The sequence below is a fragment of the Pan troglodytes genome, chromosome 11 (assembly GCF_028858775.2).
Source record: "Pan troglodytes isolate AG18354 chromosome 11, NHGRI_mPanTro3-v2.0_pri, whole genome shotgun sequence".
Lineage (NCBI taxonomy): Eukaryota > Metazoa > Chordata > Mammalia > Primates > Hominidae > Pan > Pan troglodytes.
This window is the reverse complement of record NC_072409.2, coordinates 5767796-5792228: the sequence shown is the minus strand read 5'-3', so window position 1 is coordinate 5792228 and position 24433 is coordinate 5767796. Positions and strand designations below refer to the sequence as shown.

Here is a 24433-nt window from a genome sequence, read left to right as displayed (position 1 = left end):
TGAGAGAAGATGAACACGGCCGACCAGGCCCGGGTGGGGCCCGCGGACGACGGGCCTGCGCCGTCCGGGGAGGAGGAGGGAGAGGGGGGCGGCGAGGCGGGCGGGAAGGAGCCAGCAGCGGACGCGGCCCCGGGGCCCAGCGCTGCATTCCGCCTCATGGTGACTCGGCGGGAGCCGGCCGTGAAGCTGCAGTATGCGGTGAGCGGCCTGGAACCGCTGGCTTGGTCCGAGGACCACCGCGTGTCTGTGTCCACGGCCCGCAGCATCGCTGTGCTGGAGCTCATCTGCGACGTGCACAACCCGGGCCAGGACCTGGTTATCCACCGCACCTCGGTGCCCGCACCGCTCAACAGCTGTCTCCTCAAAGTAAGTCATCCCCCGCCATCCCTGGGGTCTTCCCCTGTCCCCCTCTCGCGGCCGCATCATCCGTCCCAGGGGAATCCGATCCCACACTCTGTCCGGGGATTTCCCTCTTCGCCCCGAGCGCTGGGGATTTATTAAGCAGCCGGGGTTACCACAGCTTAAAAAAAAAAAAAAGAAAAGCTCTGCAACTGTCTGCACCCTGTTTCCCCAGGTCACCCGCCGCCGCAAACACAGGTCCACACCCAGGGGGCTTCCCGGAGTTGAGTCCCACGAACCCCTCCTTCGCCCCTGCGTCGGGCCCGCACATGGAGCGGGTTACTCGGTGGTGCTTTCTGAGACTCCACCCCCTGTAGATCCAACCCGGGGCCTGCCTCTGTCGTTGCTCCTATTGTTTGGGGCCGACTTTCCAAGGTTCTTGGCTGGCTTTGTCTACTGTGTGTGTTATCCTCTCGCGCCTCTTTAGCTTCAGAAAAGAAAAACTGATCCCATCCATTGTCTTAATTGTTTCAGTGACTTTATTATGAATGGTCCTCGCCTCCCCTTGGGCAAACGGGTAAATACTGGATCTCGGGGGTTTGTACTTTAGTTTTTCTTTACTAGTTAAACATCTTTGGGATGTTGAATGAAAATAAAGATTCGAAACAACTGCCTATCTTAAACTTCAAGCGCAAGGTCAAGTAGTAAGCCATAGCGTTCCTTTTAGTTGCTTAGAGGTGTAAAAACTTTCCATATATCCTTGATAGAGGTGTACGCTTACATGTGATCTGTCAAAGTGTATATTCATACATTCAATAGATATTTGAATACCATTCTGCTTGGTGCTGCCCCATGTTCTGGAAATAAAGCAGTGTACAAAACAGAACCCCTGCCCTCATGAAGCTTACATTCTTTGGCAAGTCAAGCACAAATGATAAGGTCCTGTCAGGTAGTGATAAGCACTGTAAAGATGTGTATCCGCACATAGAGAACATGTTTATGTGTTTGTAAACTCTTATTCTGGAAAACCATTTAAAATATGAGTCATTAGCTATAGGTAGGGTGCAGATAACCCTCATCACTTTGTAGCATACTTAATTCAAGTTTCAAACAGCTTTTTGTTGTTAGATTGTTAGTCAGCTTGTATGACTAAGCTTCCTCTAAGATCTTCTTGAAGAAGATATGAACACATTTGTTCAAGTGTGAACAAATCAGATAGACAGATGCAACCCTATCAAATTGAGAAATACAAAAGGAGGGAGGCAGAAGAAAGGTGATTTAAAAGGTGTATCTTCTGCTGTAAAGGAACTTAACTGTTTCCAAGGATGTTCATACGCACATCAACTCAAGGAAAGTATGTATGTCAGTATAGTAGACATCGAATACTTTAGCAGAGAGAATGTAAAGAAAGGAGGGAATAGTAAGGGGAGAGACTCATGGGGCAGGTCATCTGGTGGTGAATCTGCAGCAGTCCTAAAGAAGGTAGTGTTTGGTTTGTAAGAGGAGGAAAGGAAAGGGCATTCCAGGTGGCAAGAATGAGGCATCCATCCCATGTGCATACACGTTTAAGTCATGAACATAATTAATTATTGTTTGTATAATGACGGATCAGTACATGAGCTCAAGTAGGTCTTCTAGAGAGTCCGAGAAAGTAAGATGAGACCAGTTTGTGGACTTGGAAGGTCGGTATGAGGAAGTTGGCTTCAATCTAGGAAGTCTTTAAGATGCTGTTACAGTTTCATTGGCATAGAGTGACCTGCTGTGGTTCAGGAACATTACTGGATAGAGGCAAGATGATGATTGTTGGGATCAGTGTAAAATAAAAGTGAAGAGACTGGGCTTTGGCACAAGATAGGCCTATCTATAAAAGGGGGATAATGAAGCGTTGTTTAGGCTTTTTGGAAGATTAAACACACATAATCACTTGGCCCAGTTCTTGGCACGCTGTAAATGCTCAAGGTGAAAATATAATGAGTTGGGCCGGGCGCGGTGGCTCACGCCTGTAATCCCAGCACTTTGGGAGGCCGAGGCGAGCGGATCACGAGGTCAGGAGATCGAGACCATCCTGGCTAACACAGTGAAACCCCGTCTCTACTAAAAATACAAAAAATTAGCCGGGCGTGGTGGCGGGCGCCTATAGTCCTAGCTACTGGGAGGCTGAGGCAGGAGAATGGCGTGAACCCGGGAGGCGGAGCTTGCTGTGAGCCAAGATTGCGCCACTGTACTCCAGCCTGGGCGACAGAGCCAGACTCCGTCTCAAAAAAAAAAAAAAAAAAAAAGAAAAAAAAGAAAAAGAAAATATAATGCAGTTATACAGGTATGAAGGAGTAGGAGTCTGGATTAATGTCGTGGTTGTGGACATGAGTATTCTGATAAAATTTTGACTGTCATTTTGCCTCAGTTAACATTTACCACAACTGCTAACTAGTAACAGGAAATCCTTATATAGCCCTCTTATAGTTGACACATGGCTTCTATGAAATTAATTAGTAACATCTTCCCCTTCTGTACTGTTTTTTTTTTTAATATGCACATCACATAAACCATCAGTCATTTAGCAGTCTTTTTAGACTGATTGAAGTGAATGAATGCTGAGTTGACCCTGCAGTTCTACAAGAGCCCTCTGTGGGTTAAAACTGGTGTGACGGTAGGAACGTAAAGAAGTCTGTGTCAGCACTTTGATGACTCCACCCATTGGCAGTCTGTGGATTTAAATCTGCTTGGTGCCATGCAGCATGCCTTCGCTCTAACCTAAATGGTGGACAGTCTGCAGCGCAGATCACAGTTTTAGTGTAGCACTGTTAGAAAGCTAGGTACTAAACACCTTTGAAGCTTTTGCTCTGTAATTCTGTTATTTAGATTATGAATTTGCAGGAAAATCTGCAGTTATGTAATAGTTCAGACATTAATTATCAGCTGTTTTATAAGATCGTATGATATAAAGGTGGACAGTATAAATCTGAAAAGCAATGAAATAGTGATTTAAGAATGTCAGAATTGTTTTTCCCATTGGACTACTGATTTAGTGACTCATCTAGTGAGTCATTTGTGTATAGTTCCAAATTCTGATAATATTCGTGTACCGAATTGTATTGTGCATCAATTGTTAGGAGCCTTAGAAAGTATTAACTTCATCTGCTACATTAAGTTAAATAACTGTTGCCTGTCTTTGGACTCTATTACCTGTCATCAAGAAGCTTACTGTCTAAAAGCTTCAAGTGAATTTTTGTCAGGTGCTTAACAAAATGCCTAACAGTTAGTATTAAAAGTATTTGCCGTTAAAAGTGATGGTGAAAACCGCAATTACTTTTGCACCAACCTAATAGTGGTCAACTGGAAACTGGATGGTGTACAATTAAATGATTGGCTGCGGGCAGGCCTCTGGGAGCTGGACTTTTTAAGTATACTCCTTGGGCATCTGAATACTTGATTTGTTAACAGTTTTGTGATAGGGAGAGTTGGAGGGAGGTTCAGTAGTCGAGTTGAAACATATGTCAGAAATTGCTACACAAAACCCTAAGACTTTTTACTACCAGTCAAGATCTGTACTGCTCTCCATCCTGTCAAGAATTTTTCCCACAATGAGTAGGACCAAGGGTTGCTTAAGCTTCCTTTATTTCATCCCGTGCTGCTGCTTTGGGTTACCAATCCTGTGAGTTTACTTCTACAGTAGCTTTTATTTGTAGCAAATTTAACCTATTCTAAGGAGTATTGCTTAGTTCACAGTATTAAAGGATTTGATGAACAATTTTATATCTACCTTTCATTTGGTACACAACTTTATATCTACCTTGCATTTTTGCATACTTTTATTAGCATTAAATATCTTATTAACATTTACTTAAGGCTGAGTGCTGTGGCTCACACCTGTAATCCCAACACTTTGGAAGGCCAAAGCCGGAGGATCGCTTGAGCCCAGGAGTTAAAGACCAGCCTGGGCAACATAGGGAGACCGCATCTCTACAAAAAATTTTAAAAATTAGCAAGGCATGGTGGTGTGCACCTGTGGTCCTAGCTACTCAGGAGGCTGAGGCGAATGGATCACTTGACCCCGGGAGGTTGAGGCGGCAGTGAGCTGTAGTCACGCCAGCTGCACTGCAGCCAGGGTGACAGGAATCTCAAAAGTTTTTTTTTTTAACTTAGTCCTCAGAGTATATTAACAATTATCATAGGTAACTTTATTGAGCACTTAATATATGCTTTGATATATTGACTTGTTTAACCTTCCTAACTTTATGGGACATGTATTAGTCTCATTTATAAATGAGGAAATTAAGGTCAGAAGGTTTAAGCAATTTGCGCACACAGAGCTGGTATGTAGCAGAGCCAGCATTTGAACCCAGGTAGTCTGGCGTCATAGCACAGATTTTCAGTTATTATGTTGTGCTTCATTATGTCATCTCACAAATTTCATGCCTGTAGAAAGCACCGGGCTTTGATTAGCATTGTTTTATTTCCAAGCCAGCCACCTACACCTCATTTAATTGGCCTTTTCAGTCTGTGATTCTCCAGCAAGTTTCATAGCGTATCCAAGAGACTACTTTAAAATGCCTTCCTAAAATCAAGATACACTGCCTAAAACACCATTCCCAAAGTATTCCACATACTTTTGGATAATAAAGGGTAATAACTGCCTCCCCCACCTCCAAAAAAAAGGCTCTGTTGTTTAAAAAGGAAAAAAAGTTTGGCTTCCTGTGGCTCAGTAGGTCTTTATAGTAGTTCCCTGGCCGAGGCATTTAGTGTCCTCGTGTCACTTTTCAAGGGAGAACGACATATAATACATAGTATTTCCAAAGCTTGTTTGGCCATAGAACTATTTTTCAAGGGACAATTAAAGGGAGTAGTGTACTGTGAAACACACTGTAGGAAAAGTTAGTTCTCTATTTTGTGGACAATTTTCTATTTACATTTCATTTTATTTGCTTATCTATTATGTCATCTAGCAATTTTAGCAGAAAAGAGAATAAGAATAGACTATTCCAGTTACCCTTTGTTTCTTTTTTTTTTTTTTTTTTTTTTTTTTTTGAGACGGAGTCTTGCTCTGTTGCCCAGGCTGGAGTGCAGTGGCACGATCTTGGCTCACTGCAGGCTCCACCTCCCGGGTTCACGCCATTCTCCTTCCTCAGCCTCCTGAGTTGCTGGGACTACAGGCACCCACCACCACGCCCGGCTAATTTTTTTGTATTTTTAGTAGAGACGGAGTTTCACCATGTTAGCCAGGATGGTCTCGATCTCCTGTCCTCATGATCCGCCCACCTCGGCCTCCAAAAGTGCTGGGATTACAGGTGTGAGCCACCACGCCCAGCCATCCTTTGCTTGTTTCTAATCATCACTCCTGTCTGCACAAACTATTCATTTGTTAATACATTGAGGAATTTTCTGTTAGGCTCAATAGTCTGTAGTTTTTGTTATTTATTTACCATTTGGGGGATTTTTTTTTTTTTTTTTTTTTTTTTTGCAAAGCCTGGCTCCATCACCCAGGCTGGAGTGCAGTGGCGCAATCTCGGCTCACTTCAACCTCTGCCTCCCAGGTTCAAGCAGTTCTCCTGCCTCAGCCTCCCAAGTAGCTGGGGTTACGGGTGCCCACCACCATGCCTGGCTAATTTTTTGCTATTTTTAGTAGAGATGGGGCCTCACTATGTTGCCCAGGCTGGCCTCAAACTCCTGTTCTCCAGTGATCCACCTACCTCGGCCTCCCAAAGTTCTGGGAGTACAGGTGTGAGCCACCATGCCCAGCCACGGGGGATATGTTTTAACTCTTCGTTGCACTCTGATTTTCTGATACATCCCCAGTTGTCCAGACTTCATCTAGGATGTAGTAAGTGGTTCTGAGTTAATGTCTTCCAAGTGCTTTCTGTGTCCTGGAGGGTAATTCCTCTAGGCTTGAACATTTAAACTCATTCAAGTGACTTTTATTATATCCATGTGTGTCTTAGGCTGGAATTTCCTTTTAATCATGTTCTACCCTTTCCAGTTTAAAGAGCAGCCTCTTTGAAAAAGGAAATTGACACTAAAAAATAATTGAAGCATTCTTTTTCTTTTATCCATTTCTCTAAAGACAGTGGATAAAGTCCTTCCTTCTTCCTGCTTTCAACATAACAAAACATCTTTTGGCTAGTCTCTGCTCTTTTTGGCTTTAGCTTTCCTATTTTTTTATGGTTCTGAACCACTTTCTTTTGGTCATTTATCTCTTCCTCCATCTTTGATGTCCCTTTAAATTCTTATTAAAGCGCTCACAGCTGGGCACGGTGGCTCACACCTGTAATCCCAGCACTTTGGGAGGCCGAGGCAGGTGGATCACTTGAGGTCAGGAGTTCAAGACCAGCCTGACCAACATGGTGAAACCCTGTCTCTACTAAAAATACAAAAATTAGCTGGGTGTGGTGGTGCATGCTTGTAATCCCAGCCACTTGGGAGGCTAAGGCAGGAGAATCACTTGAACCCTGGAGGTGGGGTTTGCGGTGAGCCGAGATTGTGCCACTGCACTCCAGCCCGGGCGACAGAATGAGACTCTGTCTTACTGTCCCATACATGTTACGAACTTGGAGGAGGGAGAGATGAATGAAAGCTTGAATGACCTCAAAAGGCCTTATAGGGAGAATTAGATCTGGTAGGATAGATGGGATTTACATAGGGAGAAGAACTAGGCAAGGGAGCCGGGGAAAGCTGAGGTGGTAATGTTCAGGAATGGCAACTAGAATAGTCTGATTAGAGTGAACATTATTCTATAGAAACAGTAAACAAAGCAGTTGGAGTTGGCTCTCGCCATTATTTGTCAGTGAAATTTCAGATAAAGGACCTAAAGCTGGCATTTGTATTGCAAAGATGTTGTAAAAATCTAAATATCAATTTGTATCAAAGATATATATAGATACATGTTTTCATAAATTTGTTAACACCTTTTTTGTTTTGTGACTAGTTCAGGTAAATGCTCTGTTGAATCTTAAGAATCAAGTACATCTCTCTTGCATATATTAATTCTAAGAAGAATATGGGAACCAGGCTATGAATAATGACATTCTGACTTTTTTTTAAAAATTGCCGTCTCCTTGAGTAAATGCTCATCTGATAGTTTTTATATCTCTTATTTTCAGGTTGGCTCAAAAACAGAAGTTGCTGAGTGCAAGGAGAAATTCGCCGCCTCCAAGGACCCCACGGTCAGTCAGACTTTCATGTTGGATAGGGTGTTCAACCCTGAGGGGAAGGCTTTACCACCAATGAGAGGATTCAAGTACACCAGCTGGTCTCCCATGGGTTGCGATGCTAATGGCAGGTGCCTCTTGGCAGCACTGACCATGGACAATCGCCTGACCATCCAGGCAAATCTCAACAGACTGCAGTGGGTCCAGCTGGTTGACCTGACTGAGATCTATGGAGAACGTCTTTATGAGACCAGTTACAGGCTCTCTAAAAATGAGGCCCCGGAAGGAAATCTTGGGGATTTTGCTGAGTTTCAGAGGAGACACAGCATGCAGACCCCAGTCAGAATGGAGTGGTCGGGCATCTGTACCACCCAGCAGGTCAAGCATAACAACGAATGCCGGGACGTTGGCAGTGTGCTCCTGGCTGTCCTCTTTGAAAACGGTAATATCGCCGTGTGGCAGTTTCAGCTGCCGTTTGTAGGAAAAGAATCCATCTCTTCATGCAACACAATTGAGTCAGGAATCACCTCTCCCAGTGTATTGTTTTGGTGGGAATATGAGCACAATAATCGAAAAATGAGTGGCCTTATTGTGGGGAGTGCTTTTGGACCCATAAAAATTCTTCCTGTCAATCTCAAAGCAGTCAAAGGCTATTTCACTTTAAGGCAGCCTGTTATCTTGTGGAAAGAAATGGACCAGTTACCTGTGCACAGTATCAAATGTGTGCCACTTTATCATCCTTACCAGAAGTGTAGTTGCAGCTTAGTAGTGGCTGCAAGAGGCTCTTATGTATTTTGGTGTCTTCTTCTGATCTCCAAAGCAGGGCTGAATGTTCACAATTCCCATGTCACAGGCCTTCACTCACTGCCGATTGTCTCCATGACTGCAGACAAACAGAATGGAACAGTCTATACTTGCTCCAGTGACGGAAAGGTGAGGCAGCTGATTCCCATTTTCACAGATGTTGCATTGAAGTTTGAACACCAGTTGATTAAACTCTCAGATGTGTTTGGCTCAGTGAGGACTCATGGGATAGCAGTGAGCCCCTGCGGTGCGTACCTGGCCATCATCACCACTGAGGGCATGATCAACGGCCTCCACCCTGTTAACAAAAACTACCAGGTCCAGTTTGTTACTCTCAAAACCTTCGAAGAGGCAGCTGCTCAGCTCCTGGAATCTTCAGTTCAAAACCTTTTTAAGCAGGTAGATTTAATAGACCTAGTACGCTGGAAGATTTTAAAAGATAAACATATCCCTCAATTTTTACAAGAAGCTTTGGAAAAAAAGATTGAAAGCAGTGGAGTCACCTATTTTTGGCGTTTTAAGCTTTTCCTCCTGAGGATTTTATATCAGTCAATGCAGAAAACCCCTTCAGAAGCCTTGTGGAAACCCACCCATGAGGACTCAAAAATCTTACTAGTGGATTCGCCTGGGATGGGCAATGCTGACGATGAACAGCAGGAAGAAGGCACTTCTTCCAAACAGGTGGTGAAGCAAGGCCTGCAGGAGAGGAGCAAGGAAGGAGATGTAGAGGAGCCCACTGATGACTCGCTCCCCACGACTGGAGATGCTGGAGGCCGTGAGCCAATGGAAGAGAAACTCCTGGAAATCCAAGGGAAAATCGAAGCTGTGGAGATGCACTTGACCAGGGAACACATGAAGCGAGTCTTAGGAGAAGTGTATCTGCACACCTGGATCACAGAAAACACTAGCATCCCCACCCGCGGACTCTGTAACTTTTTAATGTCTGATGAAGAGTATGATGACAGAACTGCACGGGTAGGTGTTTATTAACAAAAACTCTGAAATTGTAAAGCCTGCTTTCTTCATGAGAAAGAAATGACCTAAATTGAGTTCCTGAAGCTCAACTTTTGCTTTGACATTTTTTAGGTAATTGATTTGCATGAGGTGCAGGGTAATAAATAGGAAACGTGGATTAATGCAGAGGATGCATTCATAGCATATAAAGAATATTTTGATTCTTCTTCACACTGGCCTTGATAGATATGCAAAGTTTGCAGGATGAGCTTTCCAGACTGGATTAGCTCAAAGAGGCTGCATTTAGCTGAGTAGTATGTGATGGGCAATCATGGCTGTAGAAATATGGTGCCCATGCTCCCTGCCCTTCCTCTTTTACAAAAGTTTTGTAGGGGAGGGGTGTAGTGACATGTTTTCCATTTGATAGAACTTAAGGATATCTTCAGATTTAGTCAAGAAAGACATATAAAGTAAACAAATTATTACTCATGTCTCATTTTTACAAAAACTGGGCACAGTCTTTATTTTGGTAACAGAACAAACTTATCTAGAATGTATTCTATAGAATTTAAGTTGCTTAACAGAGCACTAGGGTTCCCAGTGCATATTACCACTCAAAGGGATTCTGAGAATTCCTACAGAAAAGAAACCGATACCTTTGTGTAGCTCGGTATTACTCAGACTTATTGATCAGAGAATCTTTCTTGCAGCTAACAGTTGCTAAAATCCTGAAGAACTTGTGTTCCAAGAAATATACTGTGTTCTGAAATATTCAAAACCACAAATATCTGTACTCCTTTTTACTTCAAAGATTGATACTTACTGACTAAAGTCTTATTTAAAATATTAATTGAAGGCAGTATCCTTGTTCTTAATGTTAAGCCATTCACAATCACTTGTTGCACTTTCTTGTTGGAAAGAATGTGTATGTTTGCGTACACACATTCGCCTTTGAAATTATTGCTCATAGAATGTTTGCAATGGTCTTAAGAGTATTAAGATGCACTGTTCATGTAACTGACTTTACTTCTTTAAAAGTTAACTTTTGGGGCTGGGCGTGGTGGTTCACGCCTGTAATCCTAGTACTTTGGGAGGCCGAGGAGGGCAGATCACAAGGTCAGGAGACCAGGAGACTAGCTGGCCAACATGGCGAAACCCCGTCTCTACTAAAAGTAAAAATTAGCCGGGCATGGTGGCGGGCGCCTGTAATCCCAGCTACTTGGGAGGCTGAGGCAGGAGAATCGCTTGAACCTGGGAGGCGAAAGTTGCAGTGAGCTGAGATTGTGCCATTGCACAATCGACAAGAGCGAAACCCATCTCAAAAAAAAAAGTTAATTTTTTAACGTTGTTTCATTGTGTTCCACATTGTCTGGAAGAGTATTCTGGTTATCACAGTGCCATGGGACCTGGTTAGGTTTATTATAAGAGTCAGTGAAAAATTAGCAAAAACATGTTAGAAAGTACTAGAGGTTGGATTTGTAATGATTTAGAATAATTGTCCAGATACTCCATGAGCCTGGGAAGCTACATTTAGCATGGTGATGTGATTCCAACATAGCCAGTTTAAAAACCAGAAGATTGTACACCCGTCCCTGTCTGTAGCAACTGAGTTTATTGAAGACCATGCATTCCTGTCTTAAAAATCCAACTATATGCATAAAATGAAGACTTTTTAAACCTAGGATGTTGGCTTATTAGCAGTTATAAATTATTTTGGAGATTATCAGCCTAGTATGCTAGTACAGTTAAACTAGCATTTTTTAACCTTTTTAAATTATCACTCCCCCCCCGGAACATTTTTAGACACTTTTTCCGAATTGCCCCTGCCCATTAAGTTTTAATACCACAGATGTATTTTGTGTGTCTGTTTATGTACTGTGTGTATATCTATGTTTTATACGTAAAAGTAGGAACTTTTTGTCCCCCAAGAACTAATATTTGCTGCTTTGGAAGGACTATCACTCCCATTGAGAATGTGTGAGTCAGAATAACACAGTTGAGAGTTCAGCTTGCCGAGATCAAGGCTACTGAGAACAAATAGCAATCCTTCCTTATGTAAAATTGAGATATATCTGGGCCGGGCACAGTGGTCACGCCTGTGACCCCAGCACTTTGGGAGGCCAGGGTGTGAGGATCGCTTGAGCCCAGGAGTTCAAGGCCAGCCTGAGCAACATAGTGAGACCTTGTCTCTACATAAAGTAAAAAAAAAAAAAAATTATCCTGGTGTGGTGGCACAGGCCTGTAGTCCTAGCTACTTGGGAGGCTGATGGGGGAGCCATGTTCTCACCACTGCACTCTAGCTGGGGCAACAGTGAGACCCTGTCTTAAAAAGGAAAAAGAAAAAATAGAGGTATGTATGGGAGGAATTCTGGGTAGTTTTTGTCACTGTATCATTATCAGGATGTTTGGCCTGTCTAGAATAGCAGAGTGAGTTTGGTCATCCTTGCTGTTAGGGACCATATGTTAGAATTCTTAAGACTGAAAAGAAAAAAGGCCAAAAATTAATGGGATTTAAATTTGTAGAGGATATACAGAAGAGGTAAGATAGCTGGCTTACCAACTTCTGAGCTAGTAAGACACCCTTTGAAACGTAAGTGAACTAATTTTAGTGAATTAATCCAAAATCTTGTGGATTCATCCATAAGAGGTTAAGCAGAAATGGATTCGAAACTGGAAGGGCGCTATCACTAGTAAGAGAAGACAACTCTTGAGGGTTGTGTATCCCAGCCTCCAAATTACATATCCAGTGAACAAAAAAAAGAATTGGATTCAAGTTTTCTTTTCAGACTTTTATTTTTAAACAGTATATATATATATATATATTTTTTTTTTTTTACTGAGATGGAGTCTCACTCTGTCACCCAGGCTGATGTGCAGTGGCGCAATCTCGGCTCACTGCAACCTCCACTCATGGGCTCAGGCAGATCCTCTGCCTCAGCCTCCTGAGTAGCTGGGATTACAGGTATGTGCCACCATGCCTGGCTAATTTTTGTATTTTTAGTAGAGACGGGGTTTCACCATGTTGGCCACCTGGTCTCGAACTCCTGACCTCAAGTGATCCACCCGCCTTGGCCTCCCAAAGTGCAGGGATTACAGGCATGAGCCACTGTGCCCAGCCAAGAGTGTAATCTTAAAGCAGAGAAAAGCAAAACTGAAGCAAAGAAAGGCCTAGAGCCTGTGCCATTACCTCTCTCACTCCCAGCTTCTTGCTCCTATCGTGGGTCTTGCCGTGCCTCTGCAGTGGGGTCAGCTTGTCTCAGATTGCAGGCCACTGGCCCATGTTGGCCATGGGTCTTTGGGCCATCAGAATAGACATTTGTACAGTTCTACAAAGAGAGCAGTATTCCACATAATATTTTGCCTATAGAGATTATGCTTTTTCTTCTTAAAGTCAAAACATTATAAATAATAGCTAAATACTTTGTCTTCTAACAGAACTCTGAAATCCTTGTTTCAGAAGCAACTAAAACAAGGCAAGTAATAAGATTTTGGTTTTCAGAAGTTTTCTCCTTAGTGGTTACAGTTTACCCTGTTGTCACAGAGTACCTGAATAAATTTATTTTATTTAGCTAGTTGACACAGGTTGAAACTCTAGTTCTTTTATTTTTCAGACAGTACAATCAGGGTGTGTGGAAATGCAAATCTCCTGTCTTCTGTAAAATATTGCTCTTTTCTTTTTTTCTTTCTTTTTTAATTTTCCCTTTGTGTTTGTAGGCTTTTTCTTCAGGAAATCCTGCACTTACACTAAACTTTGCTGACTACTTTGTCTTCCTAGGTGCTGATTGGACATATCTCAAAGAAGATGAACAAACAGACTTTCCCTGAGCACTGTAGTTTGTGTAAAGAGATCTTGCCATTCACAGATCGCAAACAGGCAGTCTGTTCCAATGGCCACATTTGGCTCCGGTAAGCCATTTTAAAAGTTTCTACTTCTGCTCATTTTTCAGTTTTGTGTAGCACAAACTACTGTATGTGACAGAATAGCAACTTTATGCCAGTTATCTGTTGCCCTTGCCAATTTGTTGGAGAAAAGCTGCTATTATAAAGCCTGATGTGGACTTTTTTCATCAGTGTCACTCAAGCAAGTTGGCCTTTAAAGACAGTTTTTTACTGCTTAATATATAGGAGTTTTCTTGTTTTATTTGTTCATTTTCATAATTGAACAAATTATGGCTCCTCTTCCTAGCCTCCCTCTAAGACCTTGGTGTGTCCTCATGTTACTGGACCTGTGGGCTGCATTTGGCACAATTACTCCCTCCTTGGAGCACTTTCATCACCTGCCTTCCAGGACACAGCACTCCCTGGTTTTCGTCCTGTCTCTGACTCTTCATTCTCAGTTGTCTTTGCTGATGGGCACCTCAGCTGTCTGTCTTTCTGCCTGTTTTTCTTCTCTCAGCACTTTCCCTGGGCGGTTGCTTATCATCTGCACACTGATGATTTAAACATAGAGTTTTTGCCTGTATCTCTCCCCCTAAGTCTAGGCTTATATATCTAACTGCCTGCTCAGTACCTCTATTTGGATGTTTAATAGGCATTTCAAATTGGAATCCAACCTTTTGTTACTACCTCTGCAGCCCTGGTCCAAAACACCATCATCTCTTGCCCAGCTTATTACACCTGTAGTTACCTTCCATCTGGTCTTCCCACTTCCATCCTTGCCCCTCCAGTCTGTTCTCATTATAGTCGTGATAGTGATTGTGTCAAGACTTTGTCACTGGCTACTTGTTTCTGATGAGTAAAACTAAAACCCTCTCAGTGATCCACAAGACGCCACACAGCCTGGGGCCCCTTCCTCCCTTTGTCCTCCCGCTGACCTCATCTGCTGTATTTGTCCATCTTGTTCGCTTCACTCCAGGCAGAATGGCTTCATTCCTCAGGTACGTGAGGCGCCCTCCACCTCAGGACGTCTACACTGGCTGATTCCTCTACCTAGGATGCTGTTCCAGCAGATGTCCACGTGGCTTCCTCCAGTTTCCCATGATCAGTTAGGCCTTCCTGGCCACCATACCTAAAATTGTAACACCCCACCGACATACCTTCCCTCCCATTACTTTGCATCCTCCTTCCTTGCGTTATTATTTTCCTCCTTAATAAGTATCACTATTTAATATATTTTTTTCCTTGTCCTTCCTCTAGAATGGAAAGCTGTATGAGGACAGGAACTTATGTGTTTTGTTTACAGCTATTTCTAGAACAATGCCTAGTACATGGTGGGCACTAAATTTTTTAATTTTTTTTTTTTTTTTTGAGACAGGGTCTTGCTGTATCGCCCAGGCTGGAGTGCAGTGGCACAATCTTGGCTCACTGCGACCTTTGCCTCCTGGGTTCAAGCGATTCTCCCACCTCAGCTTCCCCTATAGCTGGAACTACAGGCATGCGCCACCACACCCGGCTAATTTTTTTTTTTGTATTTTTGGTAGAGACGGGGTTTCACCATGTTGACCAGGCTGGTCTTGAACTCCTGGGCTCAAGTGATCCACCCACCTTGGCCTCCCAAAGTGCTGGAACTACAGGCGTGAGCCACTGCACCCGGCCAAATTTTTAACAAGATTGTGCTACACGTACCATATTAACTCACCAGTTCTATTATCAAAATGTATGTACATTTTTCTACATCAGTACAAAGATAACATTCTTAATGGCTATAGAGGTTTCTAGTGTATGAATGTTTCATAATTTACCCCCTTATTATAATTTGTTTTTTTTCCAATTTGTATTGCATTCCTACACTTTTTTTTTCTTGAGATGGGGAGATGAGGTCTCACTATGTTGCCCATGGCGGACTCGAACTCCTGGGCTCCAGTGATCCTCCTGCCTCAGCCTCCTGAGCAGCCAGGACTATGGGCATGTACCACCATGCCTGGCTTCTACACTTTTTCTAATTTGAGTGTTCAGACTTTTTAAGAGAAAAGAATAGGAAATAAGCTTGTAGTATATTTTAGGTTAGTAATAAAAATAAAAACATATATTGAGTGCTATTAATATGCCAGGCACAGTCTAAGCTGTACACACTTATTAAGTTACAATATTATGGTGGTTGTGAAAATAAGTTACTAGGATTACAGGTGTGTGCCATTGCATCTGGCTTTCTGTTAGTTAAGATTGGGTATAACTACTGTCTTTAAGACTCTGACAGTACATTGGGGAAAACCCTGACGAATATTGAAGGCAAAATTAATGATGTAAGAAGAGACAGGACACTAATAAATGTTCATAGGTTCAATTCCATCCAAAGATTATTCATTGAGCCTTTACCAGGGCCAGGCAAATAAGGATAGGTGGAATGTATTTTTGCAACAACCATGTATGGGGAGCATCATGATTACTTTTGTTTTTACAGATGAGGAGATTGGGGCCTGGGGAAGTTAAATAATTTGCCCAAGTCACAATGGTGGTTTGTGGCATAGCTCAGAACCTGACATTCTGTCTCCAGAAGCCACATGTGTAAGCATTACACATTAATGTCTCCTAGATGGGTTCTTTCAGGAAAACTGTTTTCATTTTTCTTGACTAAAGTTAGGGCTGAAATACCCCAGTATGATTTCTCTAGGTGAGAACCAGTGCTTGCTGTCACTCAGTTGTAATCTTTCTTCCTAGATATCCAGTTCTTTACTCAAGGTGTGCCTGCCTGGAGTCCCTTCCCCTAACCTCTGCCTGCTTGGAGTCCCTTCCCCAACCTCCTCCTTTGTGTTTTCTGCTGCTTAGTTGCTCACCTGAAAACTGTTATTTTTTGGGAAACCTTCCCTGCAACCCAGATGTACCCTTTCCCATCTCATTGCATCCCACCTGTCCTTATTTGCCTGGCGCTGGTAGATGGTCAAAGAATAATCCTTGGATGGAATTGAACCTGTGAACATTTGTTAGTGTCCTGTCGTTTTTTTGCACCATTAATTTTGCCTTCGATATTCTTCAGGGTTTTCCCCAATGTACTGTTAGAGTCTTAAGGACACTTTCTAATCTTAACTATTAGAAAGCTGGGCCCAGTGGCACATGCCTGTATTCCCAGCTACTTGAGAGGCTTAGGCAGAAGGATCACTTGAGCTCAGGAGTTCAAGGTTAGGCTGGGCAACGTAGCGAGACCCTGTCTCAAAACAACAGCAACAACAAAAAACCTAACGAATAATTCTCAATATAATACATGATCAATTTTTAAAAAACAGATCAAGAATTCAAAGTGCAGTCAGGTGTGGACAGACTAAATTCTTTTCTGATGCTCAAACAGGAAAACTGAATCTACCTGGATTAGAACCTTTGTGTCTCTTTGCTAAGCATGGAGTATAGGTTTGGCCAGCTTTGGTGCACAGGGGGATGCATTGTTGTGTGAATGTATGAGTGTCATGCTTTCACTTGGTTAATGTGTGGTTTTATGATAACTCTCTGTGATGGAGAAACATCAGTTTCTGAGTGTTAGTAGAGCAAACCCCCTCCCTTGCCAATACAGTCTGTCTTCTTTCAGGTGCTTCTTAACCTACCAGTCCTGCCAGAGTTTGATATATAGAAGGTGTTTGCTCCATGACAGCATTGCCCGGCATCCAGCTCCAGAAGGTGAATGCTTTCCCTTACTTGGGAGGGTGGGTGGGTGGAACATGCTGGCAGAGGGCCAGCGCCCCTGAATAACAGTTCTAGTCACACTCCCACCCTTCTTGGTATTGTGTTGTCGGGGGTGGGGGGTGGGGAGCAGGCTCCTGCTGCTCTTTGCGGTGTTACTGTGAAGCCACAGCTAACTAAAACATGGCCATTGGAATATGTCATATTGAAGTGCTTACTGCATTTAGTATGTGAGTTAAGTTTGTCTGCAGTTGCTATTCTGTCACTGCAAACAAATTATTCATTCCAAAAAATGTCAGAGCTTGTTTCAGTAGGTGACATAGATAGATTATATTTGAATGTAAACTCTGTGGATGATACTTTATACGAAGACATTATTGAACCAGTAATAGGGTATTCACTTGGAGTCATTCTTCCAGTAGCCATGATGGCTTTTTTCCTGGTTGGTCTATGTGCTCTTTCCTGATAGTTCTAATGTCGTCCGTTTCTGAGATAACTACCTGGAAATAAGATTGTAGAGTGGGCAGGAATTAGTGGTTTAATAATGACGCAAATGTCAGATTTTGTCCTGACGTTAATAATGCACTCTAACCAAGTGAGCTAACTAGATACAGAATATACAATTTTACATGTATTTTGAGGGGAATATTCTATTCTCAGCTGAAACAAACAGCATTCTATATAAAACTACATAAATTCTTGAGTTTTGCTCTAAACTGGCAGAAGCTCTCTAATTCTCATAAGTTGGTATGTTGATACCTTGTGTTCTGTTGTAGCTTTTTATTAGGGAAACTACAATCATACACAAAAGGAAAGAGAAGGGTATAATAAACCACTGTGTGCCTATCACTTCGGAAATTATTGACTCATGGCCTTTTCTGTTTCATGTGTAGTTCCCTCACCCACCTCCCTCCTCCTGATGGATTATTTTGAAACACATTTTTGGGAACTTTTAAATTTTTACTGCAATTGATAATGGATATGCTGCTTAGGCAGGAAATCTGGAAGAGATTGAAACTTTAAAAATCTTACCCATTGACTTTGAGTCTAGCCATTTAAAGCTTTTCAGAAGAATGAGAAGCTACTGGATCTAAGAAGAGCATTGGAGTAGAGTTTTTCATAGATGAAAGACGAGGAGGATTTGACCAGTGTTGCCGCATTTTTATTTCTCAAGGGCATAGCATTTTTTAAAAATTCCTATTACTGTAATTTTATGAGAGAATATTTTAACATTAACAATGTATGAAGAACACATTCTCAGAATATACTCCTTTCTTTAAATTGAATAAATTTAGCTTTATGGAACATTCCTCATTACCCTTATTTTCCTGTTTCATTACATTTAACTTTGTGAACCACAAATTTAGTCCAGCCTCATTTGGAATGATAGAAACCGAAGCCCAAAGAAGTGAAGTGCTTTGTCTAGGGATATGTAGCTGGTTCATTGCAGAGTTGGGACCAGAATGCCCGTCTCTCAACGCTACAGTCCGGTATTCATCCCTTTTGACTGTCTTTTCCGAAGCTAACAGTTGATACCACTTGTCCTCCTTTTGCAGATCCCGACTGGATTAAGAGGTTACTGCAAAGCCCCTGCCCTTTCTGTGATTCTCCTGTCTTCTAAATAATCAGTGACGGGAAGATGGAAGGGCACGATGAACTCTGCCATAGAAAACTTCCTCCAGCCTGAAGAGAAGGATGCACTGGAGGAAGCCGGACCCTCACGAGTGGAGAGAAGTCCTTGGTGATTGTAAAGAGGGCCCCTGGAGCTCATTTCTGAAGGGCACTCTCCATCTCCAGAGACTAAAGGATGTCCTTTGAAATGGCTGGACTCAGAGAGTTGGAGTCATTTTGAGATGAGCATTAGCCCCAGCTTTGTAACCAATGAGGAACACTTACTTATTTTTAAGTATCTTGACAGAAGCAATTTGAACACAATGTCGCGTCATTTCTAGATAACAGAATGGTCTCTTCTAGAGAGCTTGGATAAGGACCTTGCTGGGTTGAGTTAGGTTTTAATCCTTGCTTTGGTCTGGAACTGCCTTCGGGCTCCAGAACTTAAATTGCTTGGGCCGTGGCATCTGATGTACCAACAGAGATTAAAAGTGTAAAGCAACACATGGGCTGATGTTTTGTTCTCAGAAAATAGCTGCTGGTCTGCATCCCTCCATTCTTGTTTTTTATGCATATGGAAAACATTTTCCTAAAACTCTATATTCTTAAGTTGAAGCTAAGACTAAAATTTAATGTGTCAAATGATCTGGTGACTATTATAATGAATAATTGTGACTTATTTTTCATTCTCTCCTGGGTCATCAGGTTTCCTGACCCAACTCCTTAATCCGTATAAAGATGTCAAATACTGTAGTTCACCCACGCCACAGCCCTGCTTCAGACTTAACTGTGGTAGCCTAGATGAGCTATTTGTACACAGAGGAAAAAAAGATATTTTCCTCTTTTAGTAATAAGACTTTTAGTATTTTTAATGTTGACATTTCCAGATGTTTCATTTAGTATCCAGGGGTCTGTCTGGAGACTTCTAGAGAGGGACAGCTCAGAAGTGAGACCCTTGAGCTCTGGTGCTGTAAGCTTGTGCAATTCAGTTGAACAGAGCCTGGGAATTTCTTTACTCTGCACAGTCCCTTGATATTTGGAATCCAGGTTCTGCCCCCAACCCCTACCCACCCAGTGGTCTGTTAAGATGTCTCAGATGGGGCTGGGCGTGGTGGCTCATGCCTGTACTCTCAGCACTTTGGGAAGCCAAGGCAGGCAGATCACAAGGTCAGGAGTTCAGCCTAACCAACATGGTGAAACCGTGTCTCTACTAAAAATACAAAAATTAGCCAGGCGTGGTGGTGCACACCCGTAATCCCAGCACTTTGGGAGGCCGAGGCAGACGGGTCACTTGAGGCCAGGAGTTCGAGACCAGCCTGGGCAATATGGCGAGACCCCGTCTCTACTAAAAATACAAAAGTTAGCCTGGCAGGGTGGCACATGCCTGTAATCTCAGTTACTCAGGAGGCTGAGGCAGGAGCATCACTTGAACCCAGGAGGCAGAAGCTGCAGTCAGCCGAGATGGCACCACTGCACTTCAGCCTGGGCAAGACTGGAGACTGCCTCAAAAAAAAAAAAAAAAAAGAAAAGAAAAAAAATGTTGGTACTTAGATGATACCATGACGGCAACCTCCCCACCCCCACCCCGCATTGATAGGTAGTGCAGACCAGCCCTTGCAGGCACTTCTAAACAGTCTGCTCAGAAATGTTTTCTGTTTCCTATTCAAATTGCTGTTTTGTCTCCTATGTTTAATCATGTATTTGCTATTCTGCTTATTTTTCTCATTTGGTGGTAATTTCAAGAAGAGCGTTTATCCACTATTGATTTTCAAGAAAGAAACCAAGCAGCATTGAAATCATGAGTAACAGAATTCAGAACATTGTATGGTGGAAGTCATTTGTGTCTGCAGCTATTTTTTTCACTTTACAATAAATAAGTAAAAATTGAGATCATGTCAAAAAATTATTGCAGTTTTAATCATTATGGCATAGTTTCACTCCCCCCCCCCCCCATTAGAATCAGTGGAGATTTGTTCTTACTGGGGAATTTTGGACTGCTGCCATTTAAAACTTAGGTTTTTATTTAAAGCAGTTGTGCATTTTTGAGAAAATGTATTGGGAGTAACTAGAGAGGATCTCCCAAATTTTTTTGTATGTCTCTCTAGGAGTAAACATGGCAACAGTTTTTCTAGAACATGGACTCACTGCAGGGACTGGACCCAATGGCATTGTTAAGATCCTAAAATCTAGCCACCACCTGCCTCCCCCAAGTTTCCAGACACCCAGTTGGAAGGCCTTTCCCTGCCCTTGTCCCTGTCTCACACCCATGGAGGTTAAGCTACAGAGCTGGGGAAACAGGAGATTTTGAGTTAATGGCAGCCTCACAAATAGTGCTGCTGAATTTCTCCGAGGGTCAGCATACCTCATGGGAGTGTGTTGCTCAGTGCAACCTTGGAAAAGTGGGAATGGCACCAGACGTTTTTCAGGTGCCTCTTGCAATTCAAATTTATATCCTCTATACCGTCCTAAAATTTGCCTGATCTTATTTGGTAGATTTCAAGTTGCTTTCAGCTGTGACCGTAATAACTGTTTCAGGAACTGGAGAAATAGTGGAAGTGCTATTGCCGGGCTGCATGTAAAGCACAGGAGCAAAGATTCGATACAATTAGACCCTTTAAGCTACAACATGGTTGCATTTGGGGAGTCTGATAGCCACATAGGTATCACATTTTCTCTGCCTGGGGTTAATTTGTTCTTATTATTCTAGGTAAGAAATTGATAGCTTGCTATGCTTGGTACTCATTCTGAAATCCCTATGTGTCCACCAGGCAGACTTCAAGCAATCTCTACCTACTATTATATCTGCCAAAACTACCAATTATTTTTCAATGTCAGAAGTTATTAGAGCCACTGGCAAAGCTCATGGTTGAATATGACATTTTTCTGCTTTTCCCTCTAAGAAGTTTTTGAGAATGTTAATGTTGAAGTATGCAGGCTGGACCTACCAGCAAGTTTAACACGTTAATTAGGTTAAAAAGGATATTAAAAGGCAATAATTAAATATTTCAATTATTTTGTAATTATAATGGTATCAAATAAGATGCAAAAGAAGTTGATGCTTATTGGTGCTTAAGAGAATGACAATACCGGTTTTATGAGCATCTTTTCTCTGCAACAGTTAAACTGCCTCAGAGTTTGTGAATTGCTGCAATTCCTGGAATGGAAACAGGAATTAGGGTCACTGGTTGATTGGCACAGGATCTTTCCATCGTTTCTGCTCCTGACCTCTCTCTCTTGCCTTTCCTTCCCCCAGACGCCCTCTTGGTTTCCATTCCTTTAGTTCCCTCTGCTTTAGAACACAGAGCTAACAGATTACATGTTGGAAGGAAAAATGGATTAATGGTAAAATTTCTAAAAGCTAAATTGTATGGCGGGGTCTCACTTCCTAGAAGAAACTATTGGTAATATTTCTTTCTAAAGGTAATAGTATTAATTGTATCTGGTTTTCTTCAAAACTTAACTATAATTTCCTTGTCAGGGGGCTCAGTAGCTCTCGGTTTGACTTTGGGCTAAGGGATGTGAAATTTTACCTCCTTCCCACCACCTGTTTCCCCTCACTCCCACCCCCAGCCAATATTCTTCATAAGCAAAAATTATGGTTAAGCTAAGCTGAAGGTTATATTCAAAGTAAGTACAGACGGCAAATAGGCAGACAAATACAGGGAATGTCTTTACAATTAGCCCACCATGGACTGTTTTGAGTCTCTGCATGGTTTCCATAATTCATTATGATGTATCTTTATGCTCTTTCACTGCTCTTCTGTGCGTTGGAGTTTAGCAATTCAGTGAGACTGGGGAGTGTCTCAAGAATGGAACCTTTGCCTTCAAGGTTGGGTCATCAAAAATCCCTCTAAAGGATCTAACTGTAATGAACTGTTTTTATTTTTGCCATTAGTGCAAGTATCAACTGGCAGCCTCAAACAGCTTTAGACTATGTCTCAGGTCTCTCATAGTTATACTTAGAACTGCTCTTTCTTGAAGCTAAAAGAGGTTTTTGGAGTAAAGATCTGCTTCATGTCTGCTAGCATGGTATCTGCTGTTCAACCTAGTATACAGCATGTGAAATGCAACTGTCCTTTAATGGAATTCAGCCAAACTCCAAAAATACTGAGTTGCTTCTAGTTATCTAAAGTAGTACAGAATCACTATCCCGATGAAGAAGTGGGGTTTTTCAGAAGATTGTAAACTCATTTCCATGGCACAGATACAAATCATTGTCAGGACTTGTTAGCCAGTCCATGTCTCATTGATAGGATGTAGCCTGCCATCTGCATAGATGGTTTAACATGGTGCTGTTTTTGAAAACTTGCTGTGGAAATAAATTTGACAGAGGAGTAGTTATTTGTAAAGCTGTCCTAGAAAGAGGTTAATTCTTTTGGTATATGAATATTTCTCCTCCAACCCTTTTAATTAGGTGGTTCAGCTTATCTTGTATTTTCTGAGTCATGACTATACTCTAGGGCCAAGACCTACTATAAAATCTGGGGTCCTAACCAGAGAGTTGTTTAGATCAATATGATATGCTTTGCCAACATGATCTAAGAAGGTATTCATTCTTTCTGGGTTTGAGAAGAGTTGACGAAAGTGTAAGATTATACTCTCATGCTAAAATAAGGTATAGGCTAAGTGAAATACTGTAAATGGGTTGGTTAGAATTAAAGTTTAGAACTCTAAATCTTATGCTTATTTTTAAAGTAAAAAGTTGCCTCACTGTCATGAAATCCTGTTACTTTCATTAAAAAAAAAATCCTGTAAAATGGTCAAATTGGATAATGTAAGAGATAATGATGGCTTTGAGGCATTTCATACTTTACCAGTTTACATTTGGCTAGCAGACTGGTAAGGTTTAGGGTTCTCTCCACTAATGGAAAATTAAATGCTAAACGTCCTAAGAATTATGTTGTTTTCAAGACTTTGACTCAGATTTGTACTTTGATGTATGAAAGTGAATATCAAACTTGTTTATAGAAAAGACTATATAGAAAAATAAGTCTGTGTTGTGTATAGTGATACATGTTTTATGTTTACCCAATGCCTGTACTAAATCTTGTGCTTGGCTTTGAATTATATATGTGTTTACCTATGACTTTTTTTTGAAATAAACAGAACAGTCGTCTAAAAACATAAGGTTTTGGAAAGGAGATGCTTTTTCAATTCTTACCATCTGATTAGGTGGAATGTTTTATAGACTTTTGGTGTTGAAAAAAAAAAGTTTGATAACAATGCATTTTGCTTGGAATACCCCCCAATCCAGAAAAGTTGGTGACTTCTCTCCATTGTATATATGTACATAGTTTTCATTACTAGATTGTAAGCTCCTCAAGGGCAGGAATTGTTTTATCTTTGTTGTTCCTGCAGCACCTAATGTAAAGTGCCTTGCACAGGGTAGGTGCTCATGACGTGTAGAATGAGTGAGTAACTTCCTGCCTCATCAGGATGAAATGTGGTTCACTTCCCCTGTGTTCAACACTACAAAGCTACTCCTGCCAGAAGAGGGCAGAGTTCTTTCTTGGGTTTGAACTGGCTTTTTTGGGTTGAACCAGATCATCCCACATCCTTAGCACTACTTAACCTTCTTTTCCTGAAGATTACATATCAGTGTCCTGCGTTTTTACCTAATATTAGAGCTGAGGTTCCTAGGAAAATTTTGAAGTGGGGAAGATTATGGAGAAAAATGGAAATTTGGGGAGGGTGGTTTGTCAGTATAAGGCCCTGTGGGGTAATCATATTTTAGTTATTACTTGTTAAAAGGGTAACAGAACCTCTGTTTCTTTACCAAGTCGCTGGTTGGCCATTTCTCCAATTGATGAACTACCATTGGTTTTAGCTCTTTCTCATTTGGGATTCCCCTCAATTGCTTACATGATTCTGGTACTTAGAGTCTAATAGAGTTGCTGTGAATATGTAGTGCTGTACATAATGGCAGTTTTGTAAATGTGAGATAACCTTGAATATGTTGTGGTTTGTATACAGAGCCATTAGTATTGTTATTTTGGCCACTTTTTTATTCAAAATAAATAACATAATTATTTGTA

The 24433-nt window shown here is 41.8% G+C and overlaps 1 protein-coding gene across 1 annotated transcript; it reads left to right on the top strand.

Moving 5' to 3' along the window:
• The first annotated feature begins 9 nt into the window (after positions 1-9).
• Positions 10-24433, top strand: GTF3C4 (general transcription factor IIIC subunit 4). The gene is made up of 5 exons (XM_016961943.4): positions 10-366; positions 7434-9260; positions 13015-13145; positions 16696-16784; positions 18344-24433. The coding sequence occupies exons 1-5, from the start codon at positions 10-12 to the stop codon at positions 18406-18408; spliced, it is 2469 nt and encodes an 822-aa protein (XP_016817432.1). The 3' UTR covers positions 18409-24433.